The sequence below is a fragment of the Xiphophorus couchianus genome, chromosome 15 (genome assembly GCF_001444195.1).
Source record: "Xiphophorus couchianus chromosome 15, X_couchianus-1.0, whole genome shotgun sequence".
In the NCBI taxonomy this organism is placed as follows: Eukaryota; Metazoa; Chordata; class Actinopteri; order Cyprinodontiformes; family Poeciliidae; genus Xiphophorus; species Xiphophorus couchianus.
Window position 1 is genome coordinate 17,586,174 of NC_040242.1, and position 18,009 is coordinate 17,604,182.

An 18,009-nucleotide genomic window follows, 5' to 3' on the forward strand; every position below is an offset into this window, starting at 1 on the left:
AAAATTTCCGAGACAAGGTTTCAAATTTGCTCATTTGTGATGAAAGGGCGATCTATAACATGAATTTCTATGGCACTAGTGAAATAAATGTGACGTGGCTCTAGGTTGCATCCCGGAAGAAGGCAGCTTTATTTGCGTATGCCGAGAGGAGCTGGAGTGTCACTTGTACGTGATTAAAAAAGAAACCCTAATTTAAAGAATAAGGTAACGACTACAGTGCATAAGTTTCATTTCATAATGTTTATGTTTTCGTATCTACTTGTTTGCACCTACGTTTCTTCAGTCAATGTAGCATTAGTTGCACTAGTTAGCCTACAAGCTAGGCTAACATTAGCTCCTGACATTTCCATCTTTAAATGATTCCTCAAGCTAATTTGATCAGTAAGGGATGTTCTGTTTTAAAATATCCTTTAAATTAAGTTGCGTGTTAGGATGCAGATGTGTTTGTGTATATATTTTGGTTGCAGCACGACCGCTTCACCAACTTAAACCATATCGTGCTACAAAATGTTAAGGTCGAATATAACCGAAGTTGGCTAAAAAGGTACCATCACCACAATGTTATTTAATTCATAAGAGATGAAGAGGTAGGAAGATAAATCTCATCAGTCATAATTTGGGTAACTGAGTTTAGACTGCAGGGACCGCTGTACAGTCAAATTGCATCATAATATGGCATTTGATCCTACTTGTGAGTGCTGAGTATGCACAGAAACCAAGCAGATGGGCGGAAAAAAGTCAATAAACTCATACCAGTTGTCAGTTCTTTGGATTATCATTGTCAACATCCCAATTTGCGTCATCCACGACAGCATCCATCAGGGATTTTAGGACATTGGTCAAGCTGTAGGATGCGTCTATAAATCTGTTAAAAGTTGCTCACCTGTCATAAAACCTTAAGGTCAGCCTGATTATTCTGATGTAATGCATGCAGTGTTTTTTTTTTCTTCTTCGGTGTTGTTAAAGAAGAAACAACTTTGTAAAATCTTGTAGTTGAAATCTATTAATTTCCCAGCTGTGTTCGTTTGATGGTAGGGGAAACAACTTAATTTAAGCTTTATTTGGAACTCTTGTTCTCTTATCTGAAGGGTAAACAATGACTTTAGGACAGCTGTCACTGCAACGGTGCCCGTATTTTTCTTTCAGCAGTTTTAACACCTTTAACTGTTCACTTTTGTATATTTGGTTAAATTAAATAAACAATGGTACTTAAAAAAAAAAAAACATTACAAAGTGAAGTAAGGCAGTGATCAAACTTGGGCCAAATCCATGGCCTGAGCTGACGTGCTGTTTCTTTTCTCCAGGATGGTGACTGACGTCCAGCTGGCCATCTTTGCCAACATGCTTGGCGTGTCGTTATTCCTGCTGGTTGTGCTCTACCATTATGTTGCTGTAAATAACCCCAAGAAGCAGGAGTAGGTTTCACTACAATGACCCGTGAAGTGCGTGTATTTCTACGTAACTTTTCCTGGGGGTTTTCAGCATGATGTTATCTGATTGAAATGTTTGTTTTTTTTTCATTCATTCCATAAAGTGCATGATTTGAGGGAAGAGTGGAATGAAATCTTTGACCTGCAGTCTTAACACGCATTACTTTTCTTCTTCTCCTCAGGTGAGATAGTTGGAGTCCTAATCTTCCCTTGTAGAAGATGAAGTTCTGTTGCACCATCCTTTTTTAAATCTATTAAAAATGTCTGAATTCAATTAGTCTTGATCCGTCTTTTTTTTCCACACCTCCTTTCTTAAACATTCAGCTTTATTTCAAATGGTAAAAACACCAGAGGGGAAAATTAACAGAAATATAAGGGCTAAAACATGAAACTGTGTTGAACTTTAACTTTCAAGTGATTTATTTGATTACCCATGGAAAATAAAATTTATTAAAAAAAAGTTAAAGCAGATAAAGTTATAATTTGGCAGCTATAACTGATTCTGGGAACTTAGAGGTCCATATGTTTAGAGATCTTTACATATACAGATATTTTAAGAGTGTAATCTCATTGAATTCAAAAAGTAAAATTAGTGTAGATTTATTGCACGCTACCACACTTTCCTTCCACTCAACTTTCCATTAGTTTATGCATGCTGCACTGCAGCTAGCCAGAATCTGAAGCAATGACCTGTTGTGGCTTCGCTGCAACATGATTGTTTTCAGGACAAAAACAAAAAAACTGAAGTTTTCCCCCATTCTTCACGACTTAACATTTTTGTATTAAATAATTTTTCTTGCTCTTCTAATAAAATTTCCTCAGAAACGTCCAACGTATTTCATTTGCGGTAAGCTTTAATAACACGACATTCACGTGTGTATATGGAAAACAGTGAGAAATTCTGGAGATTATTTGTATATAAAAATCACATGACCGAATGTTTATTAAAAGGACCATTGCTACAAAAAACAAGTCCACACGAGGGAAATATAATTTTACCAACACCACAGCGAAACACACATTACTCAATACAGTCCATTTCATAACAGTTGCCGATTTCATTCATGTTTTATAGAATGATGTTTGAGAAGGTGCTGTTGTGCTCAGTTTTGGAAAAAAAAAAAAAAAACCAAAATAAGCGATACAAGTTAAATAAACACAGCAATGCATAACTGTACAGGTCAGAGCATATTTAAACGTTGCTGGCAAGGCAAAATAAGACTAAAATAAAATATGAAATACAGTGATGGGAGCTGAAGTGTTAAAGGGATCTTTCAAGTTTTCTTTCTTCAGCAGCTTAAAAAATCTGAAGGCATCATTTATGCCACAGCTGCTGTTAGTCACGAGGAAAGGCACTTAATCCTCAGTTGCTCAGTGATTGTAATGCACCCTTGTTAATGCTGCTCAGCTACTGGAAAAGGTCAACAAAACGGTTGTATTGCACATTAAACACTAGAAAAAGACGCTGTCGCTTCTTAGTCTAAATGTTGGTAAATATATCTTTTTTTTAAACAGGAATGTAGGCTCACAGTTGGCACAAAAAAAACACTGTACTTTAATTGCAAGTTGGTGGAGTTTCTGGGCTTCTCCCCACAAGGTCACTGTCTCACACGTTCATCACCTCTGGCACGGCACAACGGGCCTCTCCTCAGCCTTTACAGGAAAAGACTTGTGAGGTTTTCAATGTAGACGCCCTTTTGCTTTGAACATTTCTTTTTTCTTTTCTTTTTCACCTGAATCTTAACATGTAGCTTCTCACCTGTTCTCCAGTTTCGTCCATCTCTGCTGTGGTCTCTGCGATAGCTTCTGTTTTGTAGTTTGGACTCTTGTCTCCGTTCTTCACCAGCAGCGTTGCAGAGGCCAGCTGGATCCCGTCGACATCTTTCTTCGATAAACCTGTACGGCCAGAAAACTTAATATTTTCGTCTACGATTTGACTAAGGGATTAAAAACGTCAATGGAAAGTATTTATACCCATTAAACCTTTTCACCACATAATACATTTTAGAGTGATTTGTAGGGATTACATGAGGAAATTCATGAAAGTAAAAGGAAGAAAGGGCTTACAGGGGCAGTAGCCCAGGGCCACAAGTTTTGGGGTAGAGGCCCAAAAATTTTATTTTTTTTAATGTGTACTGTGCATGTTCACACTGAAGTCATGGGCTCATTTTGCATGTGGTGTTTTATTAAAATATTGTTGGATTATTAACTGAAACCAACACTCAAATATTTAAAAATAAACATTTTTTGGGGGGCCAACATGGACACATCTGCCACATGTTTAAACCAGCCATCCATCAATTCATACCTGCAAATACGTAGACCTACTTATTAGTGTTTTGTTCTGTAATTCAAATGAGTAACTGTTTTTTTTGTTGTTTTTTTTGCCCTCCAGGGTTTTTTTTTGTGGGCTCTAGTGTTCCTTTTACCAAAGTAGGCTGACAGGAAAGGGGGAAGGAGAGGAGGGAAGACATGCGGCAAATGTCGCCGGGTCCGGGAGTCAAACCCGCGACGGCCGCGTCGAGGACTCAAGGCCTCCAAATATGGGTCGCGCTAACCCCTACGCCACCCATGGCACGCCCTCTTTTGTTTTTTTTGGGATACGCCACCACAACTGGTTTAATCAGAGGCCCTTAATCTTCTAAACCCTGTTTACTGTTTACCAGCTTTTCACACCCACAGTTTGGAGTTGAGACTTTTTTTTGTGTGTCAAAATAGCTCAAGCTCAGACTAAAGACTTTTGTAAGACACTTCCATCTTCAGGCTTTGAAATGGATCTTTAGGCAAATGGAAGCAATTTGGATAATTTCAAAAAAACGAATTCACAAAGTGGGTATACATGCCTGTTATGGCCATATGTCGGTGGATCCCAGGAGGTCTGAGCAGCTTAAACACTGTAAAGGAAGACACCTCCTTGTCTCCAGATAAGGTGGGCGACGTATTAAGGAGTGGGAAAGTAACGTCAGCCGACACCGCTCGACGAATCGGGATGCGGCTTCCGTGCAACTGAGGCTCGCACCTATGCAGGCGAGAGAGAAATTACTAAAACAAAACAAAAAAATAGCATCTATAATTCTTTTTTAAGCTGACAAATCTCCACGTCACTTCTTTGTGGCTGAAAACCCCAATTGACGAAAAGGCTGGACTTACTTGCTGAATTTGATGGACGACAAGATATGTTCAGGCCCCGCGACTTTGGATTTCTGTGACAGATCGACACATTAAGATGTCATAAGTCGAGTCTGGAACCTAACGCTGCAAGTAGACTTTTTTTTTGCAGTTCCTCCTCACTTTGAGGGTCTACGTAAGCTAACCTCTCTACAGGCGTCTGCTGGGTGATGAGAGCCCGCAAAGCCTCGGCGGCCTCGGCCTGGCTGCCCGGCGCGCGCGTGCAGAGGCATTCTGGGCCAGCTACTTGGACTGGCTCCATAAAGCTTAAGATCTGAGTAGCTGATACCTGTCAACAACAGGAAGGCACATGAGTACATAGACATCTTCTGCACAACACTTAAAAGAAAACATGTTCAATCTCTATAGCTATTAGCACTCTATCTCACAGCTAGCTTCTAAAGTTAGCTTATTTTATTATTCTATAATAAAAGAGAGATCAGAGGACTCAACACAATCGCTTCGTAGGGAGACGCTTTTTTTTATTCCAGAAGTCAAACAGTGAGGCGGTAAAAGACAGCAGCACAGTCAAGAAAGATATTAACCAATCGTTACAAGGACAAAACACACATCTGTTTGGTGAAGGAGGTTAGCACCACATTGAGGAAAACGGCACGATTCTCACAGAGAGTATAAAGCATAAACATCTAAGTAACTACGAACCTAAAGCGGCTTTCCTCGTTTCAAATAAAAAGGTGGGCGCACATTAATGTTGAACCAAGTCGGACAAAGACATCAAAATTCACAGTGAGAGTAAAATACGACCACAGTATGCTAATCTCGTTCGTTACTCGATGCACCGAGTCAGCAAGTAGTGTTGGTCGAACACTAGAAAACGGCTACATGAAAATAATCAGCTTAGAGATTTGAAGGGAGCATTAAATGAGACTTTTGTTCGTTCCCCAAACACCAACCTGCTTCTACTTGTTTGCTTCATTTGCTCTTCAAAAGCTGAAACTTTGCTTCAAGTCATTTACAGATAAGGACTAATGTTGCTTTTCAAACAGTTTACAACAAAGGAAGGCACGCTAGAACTGCAGTGGCTCACAGCACAGGACCAGATGGCAACGTCAGCAAAGCCAGGTCAGAAACTACTTTGATCCAAATCAACCCATCAATGTTTCTGCTAATAAACCCGTCTAATATCACAGACGCTCCATCTTGGCACCAAACTAAAACACACACCACCTCTAGCTACTAGGAGGATGACACGTAAAACCAAAGTGCAGACGATCACTGTATTTATTCCACAACTGAATAAAGACGTTTATATATGTAAAAAAAAATAATTTTTTTTTTGAAAATGGTCATCGCTTATGGTTTTTCTAGCTGCTAAAAATATAGAAACTTTAACCAGTGGCGGCCTGCGGTGTCCTGTTTACACCAAAAAACATCGAAAAGGCTTGAATAAATAATTACCCATATATTTTATTTACAACTAATACTGACATCTTATAGCAAATATGTGAAACTTGATTTTTTTATTATTTTTTTTTTATTACTGAATGTTGGCATCACTTGCTTACTTTCAAGCAACTGTATGATTGCACCACTTATGAGGAATTCAGCCAGTGACTGTCGGGATGAGGATTTTGGCATTAGGCTACTCGGTCAACATCATGTCACGACCCGTTTGGGTCCCACACCGGAATGACACAGCTTTGAGATAAATAGGAAAACAAATAATCACTGAACTGCTTACACATATGAATATATATATATATATATATAGCTCATTTTTAAATCAAATTCTGATAAAATAGACATTCAAGAGAATCCTAAAATATACTATAAACCAATTGCAAATGACTGTTAGGAGGCAGCCTGCACTTGTTTTATATATAAATAAGCACTAAAACGCAACAGGAAAAGTTCAGTCTAACAGAAAAATAATAATGCTACAGTTATAAGTCCAACATGGGAACATCTCTGATCTCTGAGTGGCAATGAGGAACTCCCTTTAAAACCCAACAGGAAGTATGAATAAAGAAAATAGAAACTGCTCTTAAAAATGTAAATTACATTAATTTCTTGTAGCTTATTACTTCTTTATAAAGTGAATATTACCGTATTAGAATTTCAACATTTACATTTACTGACAAAGGGACAAAAAGAAAAACGTTAAGCACCACGACAAGCACCCTTAAGGAATGGTCCGGTTTGGACATAATCTGGTACCCATGGAGACCAGGTATGGGTTATGTCAAGAATTTAATTAGCAATGAAAGGTTTTAAGAAGTTACATCTTCAAAACAACATAAACTTCCCACCATACCATTCCTACTGTTCCGAATCCTTTTAATGTAATCCATTCCTTACAACAAAGAAAGTCAGTTTTTTAGAACACCGTGACAACCATTACACTTATCAAGGTAAAGCTCTGATTTTAAAAAGAACAATTGGTAGCCCAGCTAACCAATCGGCTAATAGCTTGTTACACTGCCAGTGTTACTCTTAAAAGATAAAAGTAAAAAAAGGATAAACTTTTCTACAATAAGCTAAAGCAACTTCAGGACTACGGTACGACTAAATTTAAATGTTTATGTAATCGCCACTGTAGCCAACTATACTTGTCTGTATGTTGCAACCTGTGGCTTATAAGCAAGTACAGCTTATATTTGTGTACATTGTTTTTCTTTTCAATCGTTTGGAAATTACAGTACTGAGAAGCATAATATTAAAACAATGTCTGATGTGGAAAACATGCTGGCATGTTTTCCACATCAGAAAACAATGCAAAAACAACCGCATTTATGGAGCAATCGTTCAGATACTTTTCCTTAAGAAATGGAGAAAAAAGTGTTTTTTTCTCAAGGTAATCATATATTTTACTGGCCATGCCCAGCATAGATGTCTGAACACACCCACAAATTGTGTCATCCCACATCAGCTTCAATAAAAGCGCCTGACCTCCTGTAAACCGAACATGCGCTCTCTGTAACAGAAAGCACTCAAAACACCTTCTCTCATTGTTTTGACCTTCATGTACTCTTACATCTGCCTGTAACGCTCTACACTTTGTGCCCGCCTTTTCTCCTTGAAAGTCAAAGCATCGCTGATCTGAACGTGGACCCAAACCGCATCTAAACCAGACCGTTCCTTCAGGGTATTTAACATTGTTTTTGTCAGTGTGTCTATATGCACTGTTGACATTCCAAAACTTCCACAACGGAATGCAGTCGGCACTGATGTGCCTACAAAACTAGCACCGTCAATGTTTTAGCACGCAGAAACGCACACACAAAGTTTTTATACAGAACTTGACACACTTTGTGGTTTGCCATTCACACACAGACACACTCTCAGTCTCACTGGGTGGGGTAGGTCAGATTTAGTCCGAGTTCGGCCCCATTGGGGAGCTGGTGGTGGGCGGCAGGCTCTGGAGGAGCAGTGGGCTCAGTTTGGAGAGCAAGCCGGGTCGAGGCAAAGCCTGGAAGGAGGGGAGCAAGGTGGACAGGCGGGGAGGCTGAAGGGTGTACAGACCTGTTATATTGACCGGAGTCGGTAGAGGACAAGAACTTGCCGCGCACACAGAGGAAGAGGAGGAGGACGACGACGAGGAAGGGGGCGAGCGAAGGTGGCAGGGGGGTTTGTGGCTGTTGCTGGGAGACCGGAGAACAGAACGACTGTGGGAGTGACGTCTCTTCTCCTGAGGCTTAGAGTCTGAGGAGAGAGAAAGAGGAAGAAAGAGAGAGAGAGACACGCACGTACACCCGGCTCAGAAACATGCAGGGAACTGTGCGCGCACATACAGAGGTAAAATGGTTTCCAAGTTTTCTACTTGAAGACGGGTGGGGGGGGGGGGGGGGGGGCGTTGTAAATGATGGAAAAGAAAGAGAGGAGATGAAATCTGGATAATCACAAGAACAGGGTCTCTGCGGGTTTCACCAGCTCAAATTTAAGGCCTTGTTAAGACAATTATGAGTCAAATTTAAGACCTGTACCACAACAGAAATGTACAAAAGAAAACTGCATATTCTACGTTGTAGTAGTGCCAAGGTTTTTTCTCAAAATGCACGTAACATCGTATGGGTTGTCCAGCAGCATCCAGCCAACTGGCGATAAATTTACACTTTCAAATAACAGACGCAAAAGAAGCTAGCTTCCTAGCTAAAAAGGGGTACATTAACAGCTAGTCAACGGTAGCCCCAACCGCCTAAAGTCAGAACAGAATGACAATGTCTGCGTGGAACTAAGACGTTTGCTTTGAGAGAAAAGACTATCGAGAAAAATAAACTACCTAGATTATATGATATTAAATAGTCCTGCCACAAGAAAATTTAAGACTTGATGAATTTATTTAAGGCCAACTTACATTTATTATTATTATTTAAATAAATAAAAATGAAGACATTTTAAGGCCTTAATTTTAGATAAATGAATTTAAGATTTTTTTTAAGGATGCATGGACACCCTCAATAAATATCTTCATTGTGATATTCAAAGACAAAGTTGTTGTTTTGTGTTCTAATTTGTTTGAATGTATGAAATAAAAGTATTTTGCATAGGTAAGATTGGGGCTATGAACTTGGGAAAGGGGCCCTTGTAAATAAGCATGTATGCTGATTTTAAATAAATCTGACTGTAAAGGTTTTCGAGACGCAGGAGAAAAAAAAGCAAAAATAATTCTTTCTCCAAAGTGAATAATTAAATATCCTTACCCGCTTATAGAAACCAAAACTATGGAATCCAAACGCAACCATTTTTTTCTAAAACATATTTTCTTTCTCTCAATAATCCTGGATGAAGAAAAGCAACATAATAACTTCAAAACCAAAAACAATGTGAAGGAAAACATTTAAAATGACTCATTGGAGATTAATGGTAGGACTTAAAAATCCACCAAACATATCAAGCAGAAATGAGCAGAAGAAAAGGGATGAACACAGGAGACGGAGTTTATGAGGTAAAATCCCCTCCAGTGACACGGCGAGGCAACATCAACTTACCTTTGACTGGTCCGAGTGTCCTGTTGCCTCCACGTCCACCGGCGTGTGTGCTGTAATGATGTGTGTGATGCCGGGGCGGCGGGGTGCAGCCGAAGGTGAAGCTCGGAGAGCTTTGGATTTTTGGAGAGGGAGTCTTGCTGCTGCTGCTGCTCTGGCTGTTGTAGCGAACGCGGCCATTCGTGTTTTCTGATGTTGACCCAGACAGAAAGCTGCTGGAGATCGGGACAAACGCACAAACCGGTTGGTCCAACTGTTATCCGGAAGCAGGGACGATAAAAAGTCTTACGGAGAGGACTCACTTGTTGAAACTTTTCGGTGGCGACACCTTGCTGCCGCTACTTTGTACTTTGGGGAGAGCGTGGATTTGCGTGTTGAGGCCTTTGGTGTTGCGGACGTGCTTGAGGATCCAGGCTCGGAGGTTGGTGAGGCAGGAGTGCTCGGACAGCACCAGGCGAGGCCACGGGTTGGACTCCGCCATGTCCAGGGCAGAGATGGCCACGGCACGGCCCACCTGGTGCACATCAACAAGAATCATAGAGAACCAAAGAGCTATGAACAACAGTGCCTTAAAAAAGTTTACAAGGAGTACGTTCTATGTAAAAAGAAAAAAAAAGTCAACATTGTGAAATGGAGAGCAAACTAGTGACAAAAAATGGTCAGTATGTCAGCTATTATGACCACAAACATATGAGGATAACCTAAGCTAGTCCTGCAATAAAATTCATTACAAAGAAAAATTGATTTATTTTTGGATCACTAACACACGAGTCTGCTTTAATCCATGTATGTTATGTAGGGTACAGTTAAAGAAGACTAAGTACGCATGCATGTCACATGGACAGTTTTGAAATGGAGACTTCTGTTCAACGGAATACATTGGAAGTTGTCAATACTTTTGCAATGTTTCTTCCTACCTGCTCAAATATCTCTGGAGTGTATTTGGGAGGAAACGACGAGGGTGGAGGCGGAGTCGCCCGGCCGTTGTCGTGGCAGGCGGGTGGCATGGAGTTCATGGTTTTTCCTGTGTTATAGTTGCACTCCAAAGTATAACTGATGATCACCAAAAAGAGAGAGAAGTGATTAACACCATGTCTGTTAAAAGAAATGCATCAGCAGGTTAATTTCAGCAAGACTACGATAAAGCCTGTCATCGCCACTCGACTAAAAGTCGCTGTGCCATCTGCAATAACAGTGAAAATAAAGTGTTGCACTGATACATTTGAAGAAGAGTAACCTGTGAAGCACTCCTATCGCCTTGTGGACAGCCACACGACCGCTGCCTTCTTTAGACTGACCGTCCCGCTTATCCCGCGCGTACATGTTTTTTTCGGAGAAGTTACAGCCCAGGAAGTCAAAGTGGGCAGAGTTGACGGCGATCAGCCTGGGATACAGCATGTTCTCCACCTGGAGAGAAAGAATCAACAAAGGGGAAATAAAGCACAGGCTTATTTGACAAAAAAAATTCCTTTTTTATGTGTGTGACAAAAATAGTACAAATGGACAATGATCCTCCTACCTGCTGGTTCTCGTCAGGCAGGTTATTTCCATACATGAAGCATCCCCGTTTGGAGGCGTGGCCGTGTAGGTCCACGTAATAGGCCACGCCTCCCTCCTGCGGCGGCACCGACTTGCTTTGCTTCTCCTCTGGATCGGCTCGGTCCCCGGTTCCGGACGCTACCTTCTCCAAGGAGTCGGCGGAGCAGTTCTGGTCCCCTTTCCCCAACTCCGCAGGGCTCCAGCTGTTCTCCTCCATCACCATGGAAACCTCGGCCGGCGGGGGAGAGCTCCCGCCTTTCTCCTCGTTCCGCTGGTTCAAGCTGATCTCCAGCGGCGTCAAGGGAGGGGACTGGTGCTGGTTTGCCGGCTTGTTGTTCAGAGGGGTGGGCTGCGTCATGCTGTGTGCGGTTGGTTGTGTGGTGTGTAAGCGGTTGTGTGTGTGATGGTACAGCAGTAAAGCTTTAGCTGCATAGATGGAAGGGTGGAGTTCAGGGTTGGGGTTCAGGTACTGTCTGTTAAGGTTCACTCCTCTGGAATCAGTTCTGTGGGGGGAGAAAAAAACCCAACAAAACAAAAAAAACATTAGTGCCTCGCAAAAGTATTCACAACCACAAACAGTCAAAGTTGATGAGAAATTGATGGAACTAAATAAACAGCAATCCTTGAGACAAAGGCAATGCCCCAAAACAGCCAGCCAGAACCGGTTTCACACCATTTAGATCAAAGCATCTTTGTTTGTCGAGTGGCCTAATCAAAGTTCAGGCTTAAATACAATTAAGAAACTGTGGCGAGACTTATAAATTTAGGTTAAAAATTGTGACGAATGGGGAATGAAATTCAGTACCCAGCTGGGGAAAGTTGGTGGGAATTTATCCCAAAGAGTTGGTGATGTTACTAAACACTGCAAAGACACAAAATCTTATTAGGTGTTTTTGATCCAGTTTCTAGTTAAAATATGTTAGTACACTTGAAATAAAGCAAAACTAACGTACACATAACCTTGCAGAATGACATAAGAGCTTGATTTAAGTCAATAGTTCCTTAATATCAATGGAAAAGCACTAGTTCCGCTGGCAGAAATTTATAAGTGAAATAATCTGCCAGTGGAACTAGTACTTTTTCATCAAAATTAAGGAACTATTGACTAAAAATAAGCTCCAAGATCATGTTGAAAAAGTACCTTTAAGTCAATTTGTATGTTATTTCAAGATATTTGCACTAGAAAGCAGACCAAATATTCTCGGTAAGATTTTATCTTTTTGCAGTGAAGAAAATTGTGGTTCTAGAATGTATTAATTCAGATCAAACTAATCACAGAAGAATGTCACACTTTTTTGAAAACCCTTGCAAAAAGCACTAGTTTGTGTTGGTCTATCACAAAGAAACCCATTGAGGTTTATGGTTGTAATGTGGCAAAATGTGAAGACGTTCCAGGGGCACGGATGCATTTGTTGAATCGTCACCTGTAGTGTCCTCGGACCACGCCGTCTGGGTTCAGAATGGGAATGAGCTTGAACACGAACATGCTGCGCAGCGTGTGCGCACGCGGGTCGTCTCGTCGCAGAATGAAGTTGAGGAAACCGTTGAACACGAACGAGGACGGCGTTTCTCCGGGGTGTACGCGGCTGCTGAGGAAAAACACCTGCAGGAGCAAACCACCAGGTCGGGATGAGCTCCGCACCCGTTGCAAGAACACGCCAGACCAGAGCTCTGGCGCGCTAACCAAAGCTGAAAACATTACCCTCTTGTCCGGGAAGCGATGCGGCCTGGGGGTGTTGGTGTCAGGAAACAGCTTGGGTAGACGGGTTTCTCTCTCATCCCACATGCCGGCGCAGTTGGTCACAGTGAGGAGGTCCACCCTGTTGCCGTCTAGAGAGTTGCACAGCAATTCCCTGTGATAGTACACGGTGCCCGGTGCGCTGAAAACCAGACAAAGGAGGACAAAAGAAATGCTGCTAACAATTCAGCCACGAAGTTGGCGACCCCCACCTTCTTCAAGTTAAACAAAATTGGTGTCAAACGTTTGCTGGAGCAAAAATTTCAGTTTGTGCCGTTATCATTTTTAAGATTTTACAAAAATAAAAGCTTCCTGATGTCACCAGAGATCAACCTCCACCCTCCATATGAACAAAAAACTAAATAAGGGCTGCAACTGATTATTCTAGTAAACAAAACTTACTAGAATAAGTTGTCGATTATTCTGACAACTAAATCGGGTAAATAAAAAATTATAATAATAATTGCCACATTCTGCAGATTTTTCATTTAACCACTTCAGCATTTTTTATACAATGTTAGGAATACATTAAAGATGCAAATAAGAACAATTCACTTCCTTTTTAAAATAAGAAAATCAACCTTTTATTGCCTAAGAAGCTATAGCATAGCATTCACTTAGTGAATTAGGACCAGGTGAAGTTAAAACTATGCCATAAATTTGCAGATAAAGGTGTTTTTATCTTCAATGCAATATTTACAGATATTGCATACAAGATAAAAATATCTTAAATACAAAATATTGCATTTTTTAAGATATACATAGTCAAATTTTGGCTTAAGCCTTAAGTGATGATCTTGAATATGCTGGTTTTTCAGTCTGTATACTCCAGTTAATGATAAATTGATTACTAAAACATATTTACAGACAAACGTGTTCCTATCCTAAATGCTAAATGTATATATTTTGCACAGTATTGGCTGAATTGATAATCTGAATATGCTGGGGATTTTTTTCAGCAAATAGCATTGTTTGGAGTCTGTATACTCCAGTTAATGATTAATCGATTACTAAATTAGTTGACAATTATTTCAATAATTCTATTCATCGCGAATCATCGGATTGTTTCGGCCCTAAACAAAATTGATAAAAATTAATTTTGCTCTGTTTGTGCAGCTAAAATCTTTGTAGCATAGTTAGCTGTTTCTGTAAATGTGGTGGGGGGTAAAGAGGTCTGGTGACCTTTGATGATGTCTGGAAACATTTATTAATATCTTTAAAATAATAGCATCACAAACAAAACGTTTTTTCTGCACCAATTTTGCTTGATTTAAAGAAGGCGGAGGTGAGAAGGGGTGGTAGTGACTTCAGGTGTTCCCTGTTCGTCTTCACCTGCTCGGACTGAGCTGAGCAGCGTTGGGGTAGCTCTCATCCAGCTGCTGCAGCATCTCCTGGCACTCGCTGTAAGAGAACGGGTAGCAGAAGGAGAAGTAGGTGGTTGATCCTCGCACATCCAGCAGCCGGTGAGTGAAAGACAGAATGAACTGGTTGTTTACAGTCTGTGAGGAAGCGAAACAAAGAGAGAGAGAGGTGTATTTTTTAGCAGGATAATAAAAGGCCGACTACCTCTTTCCTAGATTGTCACACCGACAGCCTCAGAGCAGGACGCGGCGGGTGCACTCATACCTCCACTGTGGGTCTGTCGCGGATTCTCTCCCAGCGGTTTTTGACCGGTAAGGTGCGAACGAAGGGAGCCATTCCCTGGCTGTAAAGCTTCCGCTGATTGTTCATGTTCATCACGTTGATCTTCAGCAGTCTCCCGGGCATGGCACCGCGCACGCTGAAGTAAAACCATGATCTGGAAACGACACATCAGAAACGTCAAGACAGAAAGTCAGACAGAAGACGCATCTTTATTGACGACAGCTCACCTGTTTCCGTTCTCATACTCCGTGCCAGCACAGTCTGGCTGGGTCCACACATTGAACTCGTAGTCTGGGGTGAGATGCAGCCCTGAGGGGGAACTTCCAACTTGGGCTCCATCGGACACAGGGCTTGAGTTGCCCTTCTCTACTTTCTCCACTCGGGCCAGGTTCCCAGAGTCAAACCTGGAGCTAAACACGATGTTCCCAAAGCGGACCTCCATGCCTATGAACACAGTTCTCTTTCTGCACTCAGGCCGATTGTTAAGTGCCAGTCAGATATCTGACACTGATAACCTATAAAAAAGATGAAAAATCTGGGTACAAAACATGCCACGTCTCCTAGATTTCACAACAACGATTCAACTTTAGATTCTTAACAGTATTTCTGACTGAATGCTCCTCCTGCTAAATTATTGGCATGAATGTTACAAATTTGGTTGATTACACTATAAAAAAACAAAACAAACAAACACCAGTGCAAGATAAATTTAGGGTAGGGCTGGGCGATGAATTGATTTTATCAATAACTCAAATTTTCTCTTTTTGAGGATTTTATTATTATTTTTTTTCACCAGTGCACTTTTTGGATTTCCACCCAAAAACTGCCATCTTGTTTCACAAGAATGTTTTACGGGTTCTATTTGTTTTGACTATGAATTCAGATCAACTCACAAAAGAAATTATATAAATAAAACCAGATATTTTCTGTCATTTGTATTTTTTTCTTTTAAGAAAAAATGTGAGGGGGGAAAAAAAATCTATTAAAATCAGAAACAAAATTTGGTATAAACATACTAGAAATTTCATTTTTAAGTTCAAGTGCAAGTTTATTTGTTTATTACGCTTTCACGTGGCCTCCATATTCTCCATATCTCAATTTAAAAGAGCAAGACGGGAGAGACAAACAAGTCCAATTAGTATTCAGAGAATCTGCTATTGGGCATTGGCTTCAGTTCAAACATACTCAACCTCCAACCGTGAAGTGAGTTTCATAAGAGAAGTGGAAAGTACACTACACGCTAAAATATTTAACAGAATATATTAAAGCTCTCCGGTCGGCACATAACAGCGCCGCTCCGTGGTCGCTCAGAGAACTACAGCAGTGTCTACAACAAACAGGGCGCAGTCTATTCTTTAAACGCGCGCACAAAACGTTTGCTTTCTCTTCAGCAATGGCTGCTTTGTTGCCAACTCTAACAACCCGAATGCAGCCGCGTACGTGACAGACAGACGGCCTTGTTTAGGTTTAGGATTAACAACGTTACCAGCTGACTGACCCAGTAGAGTAAAAGGGGGCGTCAAGCAACAGCCTTTAAAACCCAAACGACGTGCCGTCCACATTATCTAAACAACTGCGTGAGCTCGCAGCACAATAACGTTCCGAGCAGCAGCAGTCGCCGTTAATGATATATGTCAGCTAGCAGGATTTCTCGAAGCTACCGAGGCTAACCTAGCAACCAGCCTGGCAGCAACTGCTCGGGAAACATGTACCGTTTTCGCATAAATTGTCCCTTTCTGACCGCGCATGTTCACCACAATTATTCTCCAACGGACCCCATACGTGAATAAACAGCGTGTCGGTCTCACCGGGCTATTTTTGGTCGATGTCCATTTTTGTTGTCACCGTCCGTTCTAACCCTCAATACATCATTATCTGTGCTGCGTTCAGGTTTCTCCGGAGAAAACACAGCCTGCCTCGGATTTTCTGTGTCGCTGGAGGCTGGAATCCCGATTGCCTAAAACGCTGCGTCTCCCCAAAATAATAATAATAATAATAATAATAATAATAATAATAATAATAATAATAATAATAATAAAACACAAACCTAATAAAATGCAGTCATTAGCAAAGATAAACACGCAATCGATATAAACGATTAATAAAACCGTAAATAACTTAAACGAGCGGACTCAAAAGTTTCAGTTCTCTTTAACTGAGGGTTAAAAAAAATATATATTTTTTTTTGTGATTTAGGTGCCATGGGATTTTTCGTATATTTTGTGCTTAAGCTCGTACGTAAACACACTCGTTATATTCAAGCCCAATATGAGAACAACGTACAATAATAATAAACACAAACAGACTCTGTAATCTGACATTTTTACTAGTTACCTGCTGGGTTCGGTTTTCAAATTTGAAAACTATTTGTAAAATATCAGAATGATTTGATTTTATAATTATTTAGTTCTCTGATTAGTCGATTACAAAACATTTCAAGAATGATCTTACGATGGTGTATATTTAAAGGTAAATGAACAGAAACACTGCCACCTAGTGCCCACAATTACCCAAAGTGTCTTCATCCACCTTTATGGATCTTCACAAATCCCTACATCACACAGAAACAAATTTATACATCCTATTTTTGCAAAAGTGTTCTTATTTTAAAAAACAAGACAAGAATTAAAATAATAGATTTTTTTTAAAAAAATGACAACACTTCACCTGGAGTAGATATTTATCAAACATTACACCCACTCAGTTAATCCATGAATTTTCTGAACTGCTAACAAGTTTTCTGCTCCTCTATGAAGGTTATTAAGAAGTCTAGTGACAAGCAGCCGATTTTAGCGGTTTCAAAAGGTTAAATGGAAACCTGCTAGTCAAGTCAAGATTTATTTATATGGCACATCTACAACAACCTCAGCTGACCAAAGTGTTTCACAACAATCATAACATCACAGGTAGATAAATAATAAAGGAAAAAATAAAATAAAATTAAGTTTGATAAAAAAATAATAAGACAATTATAAAATTGGCAGAAAATAACAAAAACTACTAATACGAATGAAAACCAAGACATACTCAAAATAAAAAAAAACATTGCTGCCTAATGCGTAACTTACAAAGTTGTTAAACATATAAAAGTTAATCTAATCTACTTTTATGATCACCTGCACCATCCAATAAGAAATATGTGCTACAGTTCCTCTGATCTGCTTCATAACTCATAATAAAAGCTGGTTTTATTACAAACTAAGAGAGGAAAATGATCCTTGATGTAACTCTAAATCTTTACCTGTTTGGTAAAGGATCTGTCGCTGCATGCGACTTCCATTTCATGCAAATCCCATATTTGATTTACCTTCGTTCCCTGCTTGTTGTCGGGATGTAAAACAGTCTTCCAGAACTTTCTCCAGGATTTGGTAATTTATTCAGCACTCAGCCTCGCAGCAATTCAAAAGGAGATCGTCTTTTGTTTGCAGCTGTAATGAACTTAGATTTGTACCCATTTTTGTTTCATTCTGGATGTAAATGAACTTGACAATCAGATGTTCAATTTGACGTCAGTTTGCACAGGTAATGTAAGTAAGGAGTCTGT

At 40.3% G+C, this 18,009-nt stretch overlaps 2 protein-coding genes across 6 annotated transcripts; one reads left to right on the forward strand and one right to left on the reverse strand.

Moving 5' to 3' along the window:
- Positions 1–48: 48 nt before the first annotated feature.
- Positions 49–1,704, forward strand: ost4 (oligosaccharyltransferase complex subunit 4 (non-catalytic)). Its single transcript, XM_028041041.1, has 3 exons — positions 49–204; positions 1,305–1,442; positions 1,613–1,704. The coding sequence occupies exon 2, from the start codon at positions 1,306–1,308 to the stop codon at positions 1,417–1,419; it is 114 nt and encodes a 37-aa protein (XP_027896842.1). The 5' UTR covers positions 49–204; position 1,305; the 3' UTR covers positions 1,420–1,442; positions 1,613–1,704.
- Positions 1,705–2,014: 310 nt separating this feature from the next.
- Positions 2,015–16,405, reverse strand: agbl5 (AGBL carboxypeptidase 5). 5 transcript variants are annotated; one of them, XM_028041035.1, is made up of 17 exons: positions 16,274–16,404; positions 14,693–14,980; positions 14,448–14,619; positions 14,154–14,320; positions 12,786–12,963; positions 12,508–12,686; positions 11,064–11,586; positions 10,782–10,951; positions 10,462–10,597; positions 9,847–10,058; positions 9,548–9,756; positions 8,082–8,261; positions 4,745–4,887; positions 4,581–4,633; positions 4,274–4,449; positions 3,190–3,326; positions 2,015–3,083 (listed from the first exon to the last, which is right to left on the reverse strand). In XM_028041035.1, exons 2-17 carry the CDS (start codon positions 14,905–14,907, stop codon positions 3,048–3,050), a joined length of 2,886 nt encoding a protein of 961 aa, XP_027896836.1. In that variant the 5' UTR covers positions 14,908–14,980; positions 16,274–16,404; the 3' UTR covers positions 2,015–3,047. The 5 variants fall into 5 exon arrangements, with proteins under 5 accessions (XP_027896836.1, XP_027896835.1, XP_027896837.1 ...); XM_028041034.1 differs by having other exon boundaries at positions 9,548–9,759; XM_028041036.1 differs by lacking the exon at positions 8,082–8,261 and having other exon boundaries at positions 9,548–9,759.
- Positions 16,406–18,009: the final 1,604 nt, after the last annotated feature.

Bases quoted from the DNA above. Each gene is read 5' to 3' on its own strand.
- ost4 (XM_028041041.1), top strand. From the start codon at position 1,306: ATGGTGACTGACGTCCAGCTGGCCATCTTTGCCAACATGCTTGGCGTG.
- agbl5 (XM_028041034.1), bottom strand. From the start codon at position 14,907: ATGGAGGTCCGCTTTGGGAACATCGTGTTTAGCTCCAGGTTTGACTCT. The intron at 14,620-14,692 runs GTGAGCTGTCGT...TGTCGTTTCCAG, and splicing joins GAGTATGAGAACGGAAACAG to ATCATGGTTTTACTTCAGCG. The intron at 4,634-4,744 runs GTTAGCTTACGT...GATCTGTCACAG, and splicing joins CAGCAGACGCCTGTAGAGAG to AAATCCAAAGTCGCGGGGCC.